General features: G+C 40.9%; 2 protein-coding genes and 1 long non-coding RNA gene across 5 annotated transcripts in view; 1 reads left to right on the forward strand and 2 right to left on the reverse strand.

The window, feature by feature from the left end:
- Nucleotides 1-950: 950 nt before the first annotated feature.
- On the reverse strand, nucleotides 951-13,938 carry mpzl1l (myelin protein zero-like 1 like). The gene is made up of 6 exons (XM_084029288.1): nucleotides 13,807-13,938; nucleotides 11,195-11,376; nucleotides 8,861-9,071; nucleotides 6,957-7,086; nucleotides 4,875-4,980; nucleotides 951-4,276 (listed from the first exon to the last, which is right to left on the reverse strand). The coding sequence occupies exons 1-6, from the start codon at nucleotides 13,877-13,879 to the stop codon at nucleotides 4,181-4,183; spliced, it is 798 nt and encodes a 265-aa protein (XP_083885414.1). The 5' UTR covers nucleotides 13,880-13,938; the 3' UTR covers nucleotides 951-4,180.
- A 2,683-nt stretch (nucleotides 13,939-16,621) lies between these two features.
- Nucleotides 16,622-18,592, reverse strand: part of rabep1 (rabaptin, RAB GTPase binding effector protein 1) — a 14,266-nt gene continuing 12,295 nt past the window's right edge. For all 3 annotated transcript variants that reach the window (XM_084029664.1, XM_084029663.1, XM_084029662.1), the window contains 4 exons: nucleotides 18,468-18,523; nucleotides 17,962-18,060; nucleotides 17,707-17,823; nucleotides 16,622-17,457 (listed from right to left, as the gene is read on the reverse strand). In XM_084029664.1, coding sequence (XP_083885790.1) covers nucleotides 17,356-17,457; nucleotides 17,707-17,823; nucleotides 17,962-18,060; nucleotides 18,468-18,523 — 374 coding nt within the window. In that variant the 3' untranslated portion in view covers nucleotides 16,622-17,355. The remainder of the gene's footprint in view (nucleotides 17,458-17,706; nucleotides 17,824-17,961; nucleotides 18,061-18,467; nucleotides 18,524-18,592) is intronic.
- LOC311026259 overlaps nucleotides 18,533-18,592 on the forward strand; it is a 1,897-nt gene continuing 1,837 nt past the window's right edge. Inside the window, exon 1 of the long non-coding RNA XR_014598465.1 lies at nucleotides 18,533-18,592. This exon is cut by the window's right edge and continues 141 nt beyond it. This is a non-coding gene — a long non-coding RNA (uncharacterized lncRNA).

Here is an 18,592-nt window from a genome sequence, read left to right on the forward strand (position 1 = left end):
TATTTTCCTGCAGGGACACAGTGAAATCAGTGGGAAGAGTCTACAGCTCATCAATCAGTAACAAGATGACAGAGATGGCTGCAGGGAGAAAAGGGATGGCTGGCTCACTCAGACCAATCCTGCCCCCTGCTGGTCACACTCACAAAGTACAGCAGCGACCCTGAGTGGAAGAATAAAATGAAAGCAGGATCTCGACTTGACATAACTCAATTATAATGAATTTAGTTCATCTTCAAAACTGAGGTGTGATGGTGCAGCAATGACAGTGGAGAGGTGATTAAAAACATTTTTCATATTCTTCTCTTGCAGGTTGATGTATAAATATTTTCATGGATGACATTTTTTAGATGTTTTAATCAAGTAAATACAGTGACAATGCAAAAAAACCACTCAGGTTTTATCAACAAAATGAGCTTAAAACGTCAAAAGTTACAAGTATATAATATAAAATGATTAAAAAAGAAGTCAAATAGTGACAAAGCAAAGTAGGTCTGAGTGATTTTGAGAAAAAAAATATCTGAGATATTTTTGGAGACATTAAAATGAATGATCATTTGTACATTATTGAAATATATATGAATAATTATTGTAGTTTTTTTTGTGGATCTGTACCAAACAAATAAATAATTTATATGCTTATAAAATAGCCTAAATGTGTGTGACCTGGTAAAAAGAGACCACGGTCTCCTTCATCATAAGGTTTCCTTACGACTAAGCTGTTATATAATCACCCACATTCAGAAAAATATCTCACACGTTTAACTTTCTGTCTTCAGTTTGTCAACGTGGTACGAGAAAGTATAAATACATCCCATTATCGTACATTATTTTTCTCACTCAAACCCAAGCGTCACCATTTAATGGAATGAAACGTTCATGGATGCTTTCTTTGATTCCCCTTTTAATTCGTTTGGTGAAAATGTAACCAATCAGAACAAAACACACAAACATTGAATTGGCCAGGAATAAGGTTTTATATAAAATTTGAACAGTGGATACAGAAGCGATATTATGTGTATAAAAAAATACATACAATAAAAGGAAAATAAATGAATCTTTTTTTTATTATCTACTTTGAGCAGGTGTTCAAGTTAGCTGATGAAATGTAAAAGGCACTAAATGTACAACATTCCAGTTTTAAAGACGTTAAACAGAGAGAGGCCAAGGTCGCTCGGAGGTGAACGAGGAAGAAAACAGAACAAACAAAAATCACAGGGAATTTGTTGTCTTTGATTTGCAAGACATAGTGCAGATTTTCACAACATAACATAGCAAACAATTCTCAATAACACAACAACTATTTACCATCGAAAACGAGAAAGAGCGCTTTAAGACTCGTGGCGAGCCGAGCGAACCTCACGACGCCGAACACGCCCAGAGGGTTTGTTACGAACTCGGACACAGATCGGAAATCTTTCATAATTTATAGTTTACATCACAATTTCTACAACAGCACTGAACACCGCGACGAGTCACGATCAGGAGCAGAGCGACCGGCAGGAGAAGTTTGTCGGCATCGGACAGGTTGGTTGGTTTTAATGATTTGGTGAAAAACAAAACAGAAAACATTAACAGGTAAAAAACACAAAAACACCTGGAAGACGACAGCGCCTGCATGGTTTGGTGTCGCAGCCAAAAAAAAGAGCCATTTAAGATTTTCTTCAGGTTTAATTCAAAATAACGTAGTCACGTGAGGTCACGATGTTTGGTCCGATGATCGTGAAAACTTGTATCTCAAATAAACAGCTGAATTACTGACCGATTATTGCTGCAGCTAACTTAAATTTTCATGGTCGATTGACCCGTTTTTGGTTCTAAATGTCAAAAACGTGTTGACGTCTTCCTGGATATTCAGTCGACGGTCACAGACGAGCAAAGACACTAATGATTATGACGTGAAGGATCTTTTGGATTGGATATAAACGAGCTGAAAGGACGCAACCCTTCCTGCAGGCGCTGCACACGTTGAGTGTTGGCGGGCAGAAAGGAAACACGAAGCATGCCAACCGACTCTCTAGACCGTTACAGCACAACTACTTCCTTCTCCGGAGAGACATCGGCAGCCACACACACCGAACGAGTTACAGTAAACAGCACTATCATCTTACACGAGCAAGGAATATATACAAATACTGGTCGACGTGGACATTTACTGCATTTGGAATCACAAGCTGAAGCTGAAGGCATCTAGACGGGTTGCAGCACAGACATCGTTGTCATGGTAACCACACTGTTAACGAACACAATCATGACAGAAATTTGGCTTTTTTTAAATGCTGCAAACTAAATAAAATAACAAAACACACAAATTTGGAATGCATTTTAAAGCTTAAAAGCATCTGAAAAGAAGGTCCCTAATATTAGTGTTCATATTAGATATTTGGCCCATAAGTTCCAATAAAAAATGAGCTTTACACAATACATAAATGACAAAAAGGATGGATATTTTCATAATAATGATTGTTATGTTAGTAAATTGCATGCAAACAGTGTATTTATCATTGTTTTGTCCATTATGAGAGCTCCTGGTTTTCATAGATAAGAGAAATTTTCAGCTCAGTTGAACATTTTTACTTTAACATGCATACTTAAAAACCACTCAAAAAAAGTCCAGATTTCTTTTTGTAATTTTTTTTTTCGGAAGGAAGAAAATATCTTAACTTGGATTGCACTTCCTGTTTGTTCATGCACTTTTAAAGAAAACCGAAGCTTGATGTACCACTGAGGTGAGGAGTGTTTTGAAGGAACCACAACAACATGCCAGGACTCTACAGGAAACTGGAAGCATTCACAGTAATACAACGTCAGCGGCTCCTTCCGTCCGAAGAGTGCCGAGTTTAGTGTCGATGTCGTTAGAACCGCATGCAAAGTTACCGAAGCACAATCTAATACTACATGACCCCCCCCCCCCCCCCCCCCTCCCTATAAAACCCAATGGAACGGCCCAACGGTGGCTGCAGACGTCTGTTGCACCAGCTTTGTGGAAATCCAAACGTCGCTCGGCTGGAATGTCGTTTAAGAGGAACTTCGTAGAAACGATTAGTTCGGAAACAGAGTTTAGACGTAACTTTAAATCTGAAGCTGGGCGGACACTGTGCCGATGGAGAGCACTACAGGGTGCTTTCTTCTGCCTCGTCGTGCCTACGGTACCCACAATGCAACGGGCTGGGTGGGGCAGACTGTTGGATCGGCTCTGCATGGCGCCGGCTGAGCCAGCGGCTAGCAGATAACAGTGACGGCAGAGCCCAGGTTGATTGTTTGCCGCTATATTAAAACTATGGATGTGGAACAGAGAAGGAACGAAAAGCTGGAATCCTTTTTTCTTTTTCTTTTAAATCTGGCTGTCAGACGATTTTCTAGCCAGAAACGTTTGATTGGGCAGCTCAGCGGTCCGCTGTCAAATGACAGAAGCATCTTTTTTACATTTTAATATAACTGCACCAAGTTACACTGCCTTTCCCTTTTTCTTTTTTAAATCACTTTTTTTTTAATAAAAAATGCTTTTTTTCCAGAACAGAAAAGCAGATCAAAATGCGAAAAGATCGATAAATTAAAATAAAGTGTTTGCCCAGCTTTAGTCCTGATTAACTGATTAATGACATTTATAACGTGATATTTAAATTGTATGTGAAGGATCCCTTTATATTCATGATTATGACGTGTCACCCTTTTTACCAGCTTAGTCAATAAACTGATGAATAATGAGGCGGATTAGAGCGTTCTTCTCATGCAGTCAGACTTTTCCTTCGCTCCTAAGTAAAGTAACATTTCTGCAACAATACTTCAACTTTGTCGGGATATGGATGTGGTTGAAGCCGTGACGGTTGAGTTAAGACTTTTTATGTTCAGCTGGTGCAACAGTCTGCAGACCTTCCGGAGGCACAAAGATTCAAATAAAAACATCTCAACACGTGGAATGATATGAAGGCATTCGCTTGTTTCTTTACCGAGAGCGATTTCAAGGCTGATGGAGTCATGTGTCCGTTAAGAGTGTATTTTGTTTTCGTCTTCACAAAGCTTGATCGTGCTTTCAGAGGACAGAAGATGAAAAGAAAGAAAGAAAAAAGAAACTGCACCAATTTCTGTCCCTGTCGAAATATTCCCACCCTTCCCGAGAGCAGCTGATAGAGAGGTCTGTTACATTACTGTGTTTTTATTCTAGGTTTTCTTTTGGTCCTCTTCAGTTTTTACGGATGTCGGCGTAGACGACTGGCTCCATCTTGTGGAATGAGTTTTTGCTGCCTGAGTGATCCAGCTGGGCGTATATCACCGGGCCCTGAGACGGGAGGGAGAAAGGGCAGAACATCAGGGAAAAGACAACTAGATCCAGATAAATCACACAGAGGAGCGTCGATGAGGATCAGTTTTAAACTCATACACTTGGTGAAACATCTAGAAACTCAATCAAGTAAGACCTGATCAATAGAGAGCTGAATGGACACGGTCGTATGCCTAGATGACGTTATTCTGAGTGTTGATGGAGCAGCTACAATGTTAGCCTAGCCTAGCACCCATCCAGCCAGACTCCATACAGAAAACAAGTGTTTTAACAGTAGTTCACGTGTCATCAGGCTGAAAGGCCTGAGAAGACATGAATTCACACTCTACAAATTGGTGTCATGATGTTATTTTGGCATCCTTTTTTGTTCGTTTACTGGTATTAAATAATGTGGAAACGAACTTCCTTTTAAGGCATTTACTTGCTTTTTGCTTTATTTCTAGAGGTGCGTTACTGTATTCCTCACAGCTGATCCTTAAATGTTGTCGTCACATGAATGATCTTATGATCTGAAGAATCAGCAGACGGGAAATAAAGACCCATAATGTCCAAGTGAAATGGCCAGCAGTGGCTGTGTCCGTCCCCCAGCTCCTACCTGTAGTGGACCCGAGGGACTGGTCCCCCTGGAGCCCTCCTGGCTGGACTCCACCTTCTTTCGTGGTTTCGGAGCCTGAGAGCTCACGCTTTCCAAGGACGTGCATCTATTTTTAGGGTTTTTACGTTTGCCGTGGTGTGGAGCGATCGTTGGTGCACAGTCGAATGGAGACAAACAACAAAGAAATAAAGAAATAGAACGGACACGAGACAAAAACCAAGCAGATGAGAGATGAGCACACGCAACACCAGACTGGATACGATCCATCATGATGCACAATGTAAACGCTTTCCTGGGGTGAAACACAGTTAAATGTATTGATCACATCCTGTTTCACCGGTTAAATAGGCCTGAAAACTACAGTTTATTACTTCTTCACTGAACACTAGATGTTTTTATTTTAACTCGTTTGATTTATGTTCTGGACTGGTATAATGATTGGATTGTTTTCTACCTTATTGATGGTTATATACTTAACTATTTTCATGATTGGTGTTGCCTCTTTCCTGATGTCTGCGTTCACTAAAAGCCCTTTAAGCTCTTTGAAAAGGTTCTTTGCAAATATAATAATAATTATTACAATTAACCTGATGTAAAGATGTGTAATTAAGTAAAAGTACACATACTTTGTTATGGTACTCAAGTAGAATTTTCAGGTATCTCTACTTCACTTGAGTGTTGATTTTTCTGACAACTTTTCTCCCTACATTTTAAAACAAGTATCTGTACTTTCGATATTTTCAAAACAGGATCGTTACTCATTATCGATCATTTTTTCTTATTAATATGAGATGAGATTTAGGTAACCTTGAACGCAGGGCTTGTACTTGTAGTGGAGTACTTTCACTGAAGTCAAGTATCTGAATACTTCTTCCACGCGTTCGTGGACTTATTTATTATTAATAAAACAAGTTTTCAGTGCACCTCTAGTCCAGATAATGGTTCATAATGTGTTCAGTAAGACAAGCAGTCAACTTCTGCGACATGAACTTCAGAATAAGTTGCAATCATTTCAAAATAAACGTCAACGTGAAACATTTATGGTGACATTTAGGGGAAAAGGTGTGGTGATGAATCGACAGACATGAAGAAGACAGCGGTTAGTTTGGTGCGTTAGTGGACGAACGATCAATGACGAGACAACATGCCGACATCAGCTGATTAATGATGTTACCAGAAAGTCATGGAGGGAGAGAGACTGGCACCAGTGGGGAAAAAGAAACCCTTAAAGAATCGCTGGCTCAAACAGCAAATCAGGATCCGGTCCCTCGTTTTAGAAGAAGAGTTCATGCTGATTTCATCATATGTGTGTTTATGTGTGGATTTCAGAGCGTAGCTGCATGCAAGGCAGACGTAGTCCAACTACTGGAGCACACGAGGGAATGTCTATCAGCTTTAACAAACACGTTAATAATTAGTGACAACGACCGACCACCGAAAGGAAGAAGAAGTCCATGGCAAAGCGGTTGAAAGGTGAACCTGCCCCCATGCAGCGAGTTAAAGGATTGTTACTGGAAACAAACGGACTCAAGACACGTCTGAGGAACTCACCTGACATGTCAACAACAACAACAACAACACTGAGAATATATGATTCACTTCAAGATGTTTGTTTTTAAAAGGTACGAAAAACGAACGCAGAATTAACAGTGGAACAAATATTTTTAAAGTCCCTTGCCCTGATTTATATATACACCTTTCCATACATTTACATATGAATGCATATAAAACACTTCACGTCTCAATATCTTGTGCAATATTACTTATTATTTTTTCTATTGTGGTATAATTATTTTTACTAAATGTATCTTACTGTTATAGTCCCTGTTTTATGCCCTGGTGGACTTCTTCTTCACTTTACTATATTTTCATATATGATCTCATATATGAGTCTATGATTGTTGTACATTAATAAACATGTTTATCTGCTTCCAGCTCCATTATAACGTGGTACAAACCGTTCATTTTAAATGTATATGCTGCTAATAAATGCTTAAAAAGGGGGTAAAAGTAAAGTGGTGAATATATTATATATATTGTGTGGCGTTGCTGCATCGGTGGCGCTGCTGTGACATCACTCACCCTTCATATTCATGGCGGCTGTGAAGCACCCTCATGACCACGCAGGCCGCCACGGCGATGAGGACGAGCAGCAGCAAAGCGCCGCAGACTGCTCCCACGATGATGGGGGTGTTGCTCTGAGGAAGAGATTCTGGACAAACGCCACAACGAGACAAAGTTTATATAATATATATATATATTTATATATTTATAGAGCAACCAAGACGGTGGTAACGTGAGCAGCCAATGCCGTGGCCACCTTTACTGTCATAACACTATGGACTTACACACTTAAGGACGACTTAAAACTACATTTCCTTGAAAGTAAACACCCCACTATTGTAAATGATCACTGTAAAGTTTTAAAGTGTGTGTTTCCGTGGTCTGTGTGTCTATATGAATGGAATCCTGCTTGAAAGCCCCACCTCAGCACTTTCAGGTGGTTTCTCAGCTTGTCTCTACATGACTCGTCGTGTCGACACACTTGTGTCACCGAACAGAAAACATGGTCAGCTTCAGAGCCGGGAGTGCCACCGATACGGAGCCTCTCAGCCCCAACGAAACATCCACGTGTTCAGGAAAAAGACTAGTTCAACTCTTCTTAAGAGCTTAGAAACAAATACAGATTTCAATAAACACACAGAGACGTTTTGTATTTGGGCTCGACATTCCTGGATCCGAAGCGGATAGAGATCTCCCACCTTGAGGGTGTGGCAACGCTGCCGAGCTGAGAGATAACAAGCCAACAAATATACATGTGGGCTTCACGCAGCTGGAAACAACCAGAATGCACCTGATGGAACAGCATTGGTCGGTTAGACCAGATCTCACAGCCAGGATTTCCATGTTTAACCAGACATTTACTGCGAGAGCTGCAGATTAATTCATGATGAATCCGAGCTGCACCGTGATCTCTGGGAGGGTGTGGATTATTTTAACGCACGGCTATGACACAGGTGTCTGTACTCCTAAAGATGACCAGTATAAAGGAGTATATCTATATAACCACCACCAACACGGTTATTCAACTGTCACCAGTATTCCTCAAAATAATGTAGCCGACAGGGTCGTATTCACTCGATCCAGCAGACGTTGCACACACCGAACGGAGGTCTGCACTGAATGCATCTTCACAGTGAGATTATAGATCTGCACACAAGCTGAACAACAACACCCTCGGGTGAATACAATTCTGTCCTGTCATAATTTATACAAACAACAAGCACTTTGATTTGTGTTGGGCCCGTTTGAAATATTGCAGACAGGAGTGGTGCAAGAAGAAACAGCCACAAAGAGCTGATGAGACAAATAATGTCCCACAGACAACCGGTTCTACAAGCGAGGCCTCCCATTACCCAACACCATCCTATTGCACGGGAAGTCAGTGCGTGCGTGCAGTAATCACGTCATCCTAAATTTCCCAACCAGGAAGATCCAGGGATTATTTTCACACGCCTGTTGATCTGGGTTTAAAGGTGAGCTTTAAAGCTGATCATATTTGGCTTAAAACTAGATTCAAACTCGGTGCAGCAGGATTTACATTAACCGTTATTTAATTGAGGTTTATTTAATTGAGGTTTATTTAATTCCAGGTGGCGGTGAAAAACGGCACCCTTGTTGCGGATAAAAAGACACATTTACAAAGATTCTCATTGCTTGGAAACATGAGAGATTCAGCACAGCGAGGCCGACAGCGTTTTCACACAGCGTCCAATCAGCAGAGAGAGTCGGCGAGTGGGTGAACACAAGTGTCCGGTCAAGGCCACCCTCCTCCTCATACAGCAAACAATAACGCAGGTATGTTTATGCAATCTTGCAGTATTCCTGCACTGAGTCAAAGATGATTTTTCACATAAAGAACTTCTTTACAGTGAATTGTAACTGGCATTTATTTGATTTCAGTTAGAAGAGGTGCGAGCGGTCACCTTTCAGAACGACCCTGAGCTCCGTCCGAGCCGGCGTCCCCGTCACGTCCGGCGGGTTCCTCACGTCACACAGGAAGGTCCCGTTGTCGCTGAACAGAGCCGGACTCAGCTGTATCGAGACGTCCCTCTTATTTATGTCTCCAGTAAACTGCACTCGGTTTCTGAACTCTTCTATTCCCGGGTATTCTCGACCGCTGGCAAAGTAGAAAATCTGGAGAACAGGGGGGAAGATTAAATACATTAACGTTCAACGATTCAGAATTCATGTCAGCTCTGTAAACGGAGCTCTAAAGGGAAGAAGAACAATTGATATTATTAACTGATTGATTCCTGTAGTTTGACTCAGCAATTCATAATGACAAATTAATTTAATGTGTGCGACATCATTGTTTATTTTATCTTAAATTACTGTATTACTCTAATAAAAGCCATTAAATCCATTGGTATCAAATCACGTCTGCGTCCGAAGCGAGAAGCAGGTTCTGGGTTCACTTGTTTTTAATGTCCGGCTGCTTCCAGGTTACCGAAGTGACCCGGGTGGAGCTAACCGGTGTCATTTAACCTCAATAACAAGCACACACTCTTCTTTACTTCCTGCACAAGGAACAGATGTTCCCTCGGCTGCATCCCAGCCTAAAACATAAAACAAGCAAACTATCTGACAATATCTTAAAAATGAAGCAATGTCGGTAAACATGGTGGCATGTAGTAACACTTTTTTAAAAAGGACTACAGCTGCAAGACACAACCACATACAGATGTTTATGAGCAGCGCTGAAATCATCACAGCCGGTTGTTAATTATTAAGAGGAGGAGAGCATCTATTGTCTTCCTGTTCCCTCATTAACCGTGATACATTATCACAGTCACCACTTCAAAGATGAAAAAATAAAAAACATTTTAGGGGTGCGTGTCTAATCTGGCTCACACATGGAGGGTTTTTATATGGAGCCATGTTGTTTTTCTTTCAGCTGTGTACACAAAGCTTTAGAAAGTGATAATTAATTGTTTCCTGTAGTCGGAGGACAAATATGATATCACGTTGCAGAATAATAAGACCGTGTCACGATCAAACATCCATATTTGTTGAGCTTGACTGAGGCCTGGTATGTAGAACGTTCTGTGCAGTGAAACGCCTCAAAATGTCATCATCTTTTTCCTCCTGTCAGTTGGCAAACAAAAAATCTGAAGCATCGCAGCCAACATCTGGTGAGGAGTTGACCAAAATCAGGACTTCTGGTTGCGACATCGACAGCGTCAACGTGGCTCCTCTCACGAACTGAACAAATCACAAATAATCCAAACATTCTAATTGAAAGGAAAAACACCCTTGATGGACATTTGAAAATGTCTGCTCGTGTGGTTTGGCTTGATGGTGAATTAACTAGATCCTGAAGCGTTTTCTAACATGAAGCACAAGTGCCGACACTCACATGCTCTTAATGCATCTGAAATAAATAGTGAATGTGTTTTCAGATTTATACACTGTTGTTGTGGGAGAGAAGTGTTTTTGTCTGGACTGAGGGGGAAAAAAAGATGCATTTACACATTTAAATACATTTTGACTGCACCAATGTGTTCTGGCACGACTCCTCTGCGACCTAAGGAACCTCTGACTGTGTCATTATGTTTGCATGCGATTACAGCAGAGAGTAGGAGACCCCACCCAGCCTGACTGATCTGTAACCTGTGAGAAGGAGACATGATCCACCATCCTCCCCCACCCCGCAAATCAATTACAGCAGACCTCGGATATGCCGCTCACCCTCTGCTCCGAGTACAACACAAATGTCATCCAATGTGATTTAAGCCCAGTTTCTGACTCAAATCGACTGTTATTGTACACGCGCCGTCATTTTTTACAGGTGCTGCAGTGTCTCGGATTAGCAAACACTAATAGAATCCCAATCACAGGAGTGATTCATTACATTCACTGAGGTGGACGAACACAGTTTTAGCACTCGATCATAAATCTTGACTGTTTGATCGTGACATCTGCGGTAATCGCTGGCTTCATGAATCATTTTGCAATTTAAAAAAAATAAAAGCCTGCAGCTCTCCTCAGTAAAACCAGAAAATTTGTGTTACAAGAACGAGACTTTCTCTGTGGGATTTAATTATGATGCTCAAACGAGATAGAGACACAAGTGACACAAGGTGGAAGCAGAAGTAACCATAAAAATACATGAATAAAATAAACATGCAGTATAAAGAAATGCCTGGCACTGAGGTTGAAGTGAAAACTGCAGTTTTAAAATATAAAACATGCCATAACAGTCAGCTTTTGACTCAAGAGGCATCACTTCATGTTTCGAGTCGGCATGAAGGACTCACCACCCATGGTGCTTTGGAGAACTGAGAGTCGGGCTGGTTGGACTGAAAGCTCCAGGTCACCGAGGTGGAGGTGCTCACCACCTCATTGGACTTGAAGGTGCATCGAAGGTTTCCCGTGGTGCCGTTCTGCATCATCACTTCGGCGTCGGCGTGTATGTCGACCGCCGATGAAGGTTTCGTCACTGTTAATAAAAAAATAAAAAAAGGGAGATGAAAATAAGTTCCTTATTTGCTTAGACGTTTGAATGCATCACGATGTGGCGGCGTTATAACGGAAGGCAACACGACTCAAGCTCAGCCTCAGCATGTGAGAGGATGTGTCATGTTGTTTCAGGTACCAGCAGGACAATGAACCAGTCCAGGAAGTCCAGTTTGACAAACAGGTGCAAGACTTTGAAGGCTTCACAGATGACAAAACAAGGTTTGCAACGCTCACTGGCAGAATATTACAACAATTACCAGGTAAAGCGTAGAAACGCAGCGTTCGTTCGCGTCACGATGTGATCTACACGTGATCTGCCAGATGATGTCTTATTGCAGAAGCAGCTGACGCCTGGTTTATCTTTCGCTGGACGACAATGCGTCGTTTTACCATTAGACTGATCTGCTAATTCATTATTTTTGTAGGTTTATTGTGAAAAGTTTCCCAGAGACATTTTCAAATTGATGGTGGGTTTTGTTTTGTCTTTTTTTACTTGCGTTTCCAGTGTTTCTTCACATCATGGTCGGCCTATATGTTGATTTCCAGGAATGTGTTGTCAGTGTTAATTACCAATATAAGCACCAATTTAAAACAAAGAACCTAATATTAATTTAGAAGCAGACGGGGAAGCTCAAACTTTCAGGTGAAACGACAGCTTTCTGAGTCTTGCGGTGTCCTGCAGCATCGAGGATATTAATAATTCACATCCCGGAAATGTTATCTGGTCGCCTGGACACACAAAGTAGTTGTCCTTAAATTACTTAATTAATTCCCTCAAATAAAAAGCATGAATTTATTGAGTCAGTAAAAACAAGGGTTACAGGTATATGTTAGAGTGGAGTTGCCCGCAAATTATTGAATTATTAATGTTTAATATACTGCGTTTGTTCCGTTTGTCCCTTCTAAACTCTCTTATTGTACATGTTGTTTTTGTTATTTCAAGAAATGGGTTATGTATTATATTCCTTTTTTGCAAATTAAAAGACATTTTTAGAAGCTCAAATCAACATGTATATTGTCGTCAAGTGACCACAACAGAACTCCTACAGGACTGGGTTTATAATTGTTAGCTGCTTACTGATTAGTAACTTGTAGAGGAAAGGATGGGGGATGTTTGACAGCCTGAATGTGTACCTTCACAGAGTACTGCAAACATCTTTGGAAAAACCAAGTCACAACCTTGGCAAACAAAGACGTACGGTTTCACACTTGTTCTCAAGAAGGATCTAATAACCTTGGTGTAAATAAAACAGGAACATGGATGGTTTCTGTCTCCTGCACTTAGCTTGTACAACGATAACAACATTTGGTCTAAGACTCCGAAAACAGATAACTCCACAGTATTAAAAAGGGAGGAAGCGTTTCCTCCAGTCAGATGTTGTTAGTCTGAGATTCTCCATATCCAGGATGCTGCCGTCCAGCTGTCTAAGGGAATTAAGTGGTGCATCGAATTTCACACATCCTTCTTAAATTAGGGCTGCCAGCTTAATTCCTGCTAAATCTACAGCATCTGAGTGATTATTCGGCGTGATTTTTAGATTATTCAATTCATGTTTGCGCAAGGAGGGCTTGGTGCGGTTTGATAGCCAGCCATTAGCAGTGTAGTGGCAGCAGGACATGAGATGTCAACCTGGACGCTAAACTAGTCAAGCTAAAGTTTAGGATCGACTGAGGCCAACTAAATACGTACATGGCGCTATAGATCGCACCTGAACGTGTCGATCGCTTCCGGCCAACGTCAGCTTCGTAAACGAGCCTCGGCGACACGTAGTTCGCGTAGAGAGCCGCCCTGGAAACCACAGCGTTAACCACAAATCTGGCATTTTATCGCGGCTTTGTTTATCACCGGGTACGCCTCCGCGATAGGGCACACTGTTAAACCGCGTGTGTTTTAATGAAGCCGCTTTTCAATTCGGCATACATCAAAACACACCCAACAACACGTATTCCAGCTAAATCTGTGCTTTAGCTTAGCTTTCCCCTTTAACGCTGTGGTCCGACCGTCACCTTCCGCGGAGCAAACGCACCGAAGGGCGGCAGCCACCGCTCCGTACCAAACTATATTCAGTTTTTAGTGAATTCAGATATACTTATATAAACCGTCCGCAACGTTATGTCGACATAACGTGCGCAAGGATGGGTCTAGCTAGCACTCCCCAAGCTAAGCGTTTTTCGGCGAGGAGGATAAATCACGGCACTAGCTAACTAGCGGCGAACAAAAGGTACGTTAATTAGCGAGATTGTAAACCGAGGTTAGGGGGGGGGGGGGGGGAGTTAGGTGTCTGCCCGTACACAGAGATGCGATGGTAACGTCGCTAGCTAGCTAACCTGATGTCCCCACCTTAAATTATGACCTCAGAATCAAACATTTCCAAATTGAAATGTGAACAAACTGCGCTCCAGTACTCACCTAATAAGACACACAGCGTAAATCCAGTCAATAAAACACGTTTGGACATGATATTTGACCATTTCGGCTCCATTATGTTGTTGTAAACAGGAGTAGTACCTCTGCTTTTTTTCCCACCCTCTACCGTACGAGCCCTTTCTTCTTCGTGGGGAAAATCAGCGGCAGTTGCGCTGTTCTGAGTGCGACTGCTGCCCCTACTGGTCTATAGGTGCAACAACGGCCCTGCGTTGCACATTTTTTAAGTCATAAAATCCTTTAAAAATCACCAAGTATTCAAGACTTTAGAGGGTCTTATTCTTGTTGTTCTCATCTCTGCTGGAGCCCATGCTTCAATAAAGTTATTTGAGATTGCAACTCCAGTAACCTGTAGCTGTTTTATTGTTAATTTGAAGAAGAAAAAAAAGAGGAAAAGAATAAAGGGAAACTGGATCTGGAGTGTTTATTTCAAACTGGATGCCATTTAATTTGTCAGCAAACGAGAATATCAGTCTAACCCTTGTACACATGTTATAATGTAAAACACAGACAGTATATGATAACAATGCTTTAAATGGAACGTGAAAAGCTGCATCTGAAAGCTCAAACTGTGCCTGAAAAGTGCAAAAACTATATATATATATATATATATATATATATATATTTTTATGTATATATATAAATATATATAAAGGTCAAATCCACATGTTGCTCTTTTTGCAATTGAATTCTTAGTATTGTGTTTGATTGAAAACCACTTTTAAAAAATATATAATTTATTGTCAATGTTTATGATGCAAGAACCGACTCTGTGTTAAAGATTAATCAAATATTTTAAGGTTGTGTAGTGACTTATTACATGGGGTTACGGAAATTCCCAAAAGCAGATTTTCCCCAAAGGTCATTATAATATAGCTCATATTGAGGCTGTGAACACGCTTTATTTTTAACTAAGCAGTAGGTGGTACACTGTGTGAGCTTTCAGATCTCAGACTTCCACCAGAACGTAAATCCAAACATACTTCTCAGTTTTAACATATTATCTGTTTGGGATTTTTTTTTTCTCCCAATAATTCAACAGTGTTAGCCCAAAAATGATTCAATAAGTCTAAAACATGATGACTAGGTGAATGATGATAATGATGACAGGATAATCTTCATATTAATGCCACATGGGCCGGGAGTAAAAACGCTTAACCGTTAACAGCAAGACATTAAATTAGAGGGACGTTAAATGTCACATATTAAAATTAAATTAAAAACACACCGAGCTGTAACACAATAAGGCCCTGCAGAGAAAAATAACATCTCACGGTGTAAAAAATGTCTCTCGTTCTCAGCCCACAATCACACAAGCCAAATCATTTTTCCTGTATAGTGCAACTTCAGACTGGCTTTGCCCACATGACCTCACAACACACTGCAGGAACATCATAAATACCAGGACATCTCCTGTATGGATATGCAACATAAGGACCTTTAACACGTGCACACGTCAAAAAGCATAAACAACGTGATCAACGCGTCCTCCAAGCCACACAAAGCTGCTGGATGCACGTTTACCTCCATACACATATATACCATTTTAATTGCAATGCAAAGAGAATCCATGTGTCCATGAATACATGTTTCATATTTCCTATTAAATTCATTCATTCAAGGAGAGTCAACTGCTGGAAAATCACAGAGAAGATTAACTGGGGTCTGAAAGTCGGATCATTTTCTGTCTGGATGTTAGAAAGTAATGAAATAAGTGACTCTTGTTTTTGCTGTTATTGGTGCCAGTAGTTTTGTGTTTTTCAATTTACTTAAAATCAGCCTGAATTTGAATTGCCGGTTGGTCAAATATGTAATAAATCCTGACACAAAGCCACTAACTTAGACCCAAACAACATCCTTTTAATATTCTCATATTTACTATCCAATCAGATAAAAGGTTTAAAATACTCTGCTCCATGAACGCCACCTGTGTAATCCTGTGTTTTTAGAACCCCCTGAATCAGACTGGATTAGTTGGTCCCAGAGTATCAAAAAGCGCAATTGTTCATTTTCGCCTTTTGTGTGATTCAAAGGAAAACTTTCAATCCGTGTCTGCTGTAATTCTTTTGCAACTTTACAAAAATCCTGCCACGCAAGTTGTGATGTTTGGGTCAGGTGTGCGGAGGTGCCTTCAGTCGTGGTCAGGTGACTCATACAACCCGGTGTGTGTTGAAGCATATTGAGGCATTTGAATAAACTTCTTTAGTAGAAAAGATAGCAGTTTTTTTTTACAACAGGCTTCTCTTCAAAAGGTGTGAAGCAGACGTAAATTTTAAAAGAAAAGAATATGCAAGAAATGTTTTTAAATTATTTAAAATATCCTGCGACCCAACTGCAAGTTTGCCCTTTCTGACAGGGAACAGAAGCCGTTCTGTTCTGTTCTACGCTCTCGTCAAACCCACCAGACCTCATTCACAAAAACACAAATTTTTACCTGGCAGAACACAGGTGCTGCGGATCTTCTGCTGCATTTTTCATTATGTTAGTTTGTGTTATTGCATGACTTCGGTGAGATAGAACTAAAACACCAAAGTCACACAACAACACAAACAACTCAGCAGTGGTAGATCAGCAACTCCTGTGTTCTGCCAGGTAAAATTTGTGCTTTTGTGAATGGAGTCTGGTGGCTTTGAAGAGCACCGATAACACAGTCACATAACCGAGTCACATAAGGGGTTTTTAGGTGTCATTTAAGTGCACCCACGCTGCCACTCCCGCAGATTACAAACACTCTTCAAAAACACCCGAACTATCCCTTTAAACAATCAACAAACAAGCGGGAAAAAAAATCTTTGAAACGTGCCGTGAATGTTTCTTCATTGTATTTCTGCAGCTTTAAAAAGTGTCAGACATTAAGAACAAAAAACAAAGCAAGATACAGTAGAGGATGTTTAAGAAATGGAGGGTATTGCTCAAATTGTGTTTCTTTTTTGTATGTGTATGTATAGATCTCAGTTTAGTCATGTGCAAGTATTATCCACGAGTCTCCTTCGTCGTCTTTTTCACAGGGGTAAAATGACCAGAACAAGGTGGAAAACGTCAGAAAAAAACCAGAAAGGTGGGAAAGAACAAGCAAGTGGAACAGGGAAGCGAGTATCAACCGCTTTGAGAACAAGGTGGCTAAAAAGTTATGCATCCAATTGTTTTTTTTTTATAATTACCTGGAAAGAGAAGTTGCAGATGAAAAGTGCTTCGAGAAGACGACAAAACCTTTTTGGTTGAGCTAATACAGACATATCTACAGTAGAAACAAGACAGACCCACAGGAAGATGGACTCTCTCCGTCCACACTCACACATTTAGTTATTTACACGTTTTAAGTAGTGTTCTTCTTCATTATTCTATCTGTGTGTGTGTGTGTGTGTGTTTCTGAGACTCTTAAATGTACACAAAAAGGGTCCTTGTGCCACATCCGTCCCATCCAAAGTCTTCTTCCATGGAGGTTATGGGGGAGGAGGAGGGGGAGGGTCGGATCAATAACGTTATTGTGGCCAGTGATGAGAGAAAGAAGGAAACTGTGTTCGTTCAGTGGCATCATGTGTCTGGAAGCTGGTTGATGTCAGTTAAGTTGGTGTCGTTCAGGATGCCTTTGATTCGGTCCAACGAGTCCGCCTGTCGTATTCGCTCCAGCTGGACCTGCAAAGACATCGGACATTTCAACAGCTAATTCATTTAAATGCAAAAAAAAACAAAACAAAATCACGTTTTTGTACGTTACTTTTACTCTAAATATATCTGTAGATATCTGTCTAATTATTTCTGTATGATAAAGTATCTGACCCGTTATCAATGAAAACCCAAATTCCAATTAATAGCAATGGCATCCCATTCCGTCTCTGTAGCTTTTAACAACGTGGGCTGGGAGAGATGATCCGGCATCCTTACCTGAAGGGTCTGAGAAAGCTTGACAAAGTCCTTCTGAACCTGCTCACTGACATCCAGCTCCGTCTGCAGCCGCTGAGCTTTGTCTTTCTCATCAAAGGCCTGACTCTCTAGTGCACTCTGCAGGGAAAACACACACACACACACACAATTACAAATGTTCAAACGTCACTACAGAGGAAGTGAGATAAATATTAGACTGAAACATAAATGAAATGAGTCACGTTTCGAGTGGCGTTTGGTGTAAATGAAACTGACCTTTGCAGCGGTGAGCTCTCTGAGCTTGTGCTCCAGGCTGATCCTCAGACCCTGGATGCCCTCCAGTGTCGTGGTTTTCTCTACTAGACGGCTCTGCAACTAAACAACAGACCGTCAGTCAGTGACGCACAGAAGTACTGCAGATATCTGTCCACACCTGAAGTGGGAGTGTTTCTGCAGTTAGGGGATGAACCGCTCTGCAGGATCAGAAGAGATTAACATTTGGTTTTTCCTACAAAAAGGCTTTTAGTTGCAGGATTCTGAATTCTCCGACTCTACTGCCCCCCAGTGGTCGTGTCAAAATGACACTGTGGCTGAATTTCAGAGGCGATACAAATACTTTGTGACTGTTATTTTCAGATATCTGTACTTTGTTTGAGTATTCTTTTTTTTTTTTATTTAAATCCCTACATTTTAAAACAAAGCTGTACTTTCACATTTGCGTCCTGGTCCACAGCTAGATAAGTTCAGGGTCGCATGTGTGAAAAAGGCTACAGAGTAAATACCTGTTCCTTCTCCGCCTTTATTCGCTCCAGCTCCGTCTTCAAACTGGAGAACGAAGCTGTGGGAGGGAGACATCGTTATCATCATTAGTCAGGAGGACTCAGCTCAGAAGATCTGAGTCTCTCTG

The sequence above is a fragment of the Eutrigla gurnardus genome, assembly GCF_963514095.1.
Source record: "Eutrigla gurnardus genome assembly, chromosome: 15".
NCBI lineage: Eukaryota > Metazoa > Chordata > Actinopteri > Perciformes > Triglidae > Eutrigla > Eutrigla gurnardus.

Excerpts from the sequence above, each read along its gene's own strand:
- mpzl1l (XM_084029288.1), bottom strand. The coding sequence starts at position 13,879 with ATGGAGCCGAAATGGTCAAATATCATGTCCAAACGTGTTTTATTGACT. Across the intron at positions 9,072-11,194 it reads TCTCCAAAGCACCATGGGTG|ATTTTCTACTTTGCCAGCGG; the intron begins GTGAGTCCTTCA and ends CCTGTTCTCCAG. Across the intron at positions 4,277-4,874 it reads GTCCCTCGGGTCCACTACAG|GGCCCGGTGATATACGCCCA; the intron begins GTAGGAGCTGGG and ends CTCCCGTCTCAG.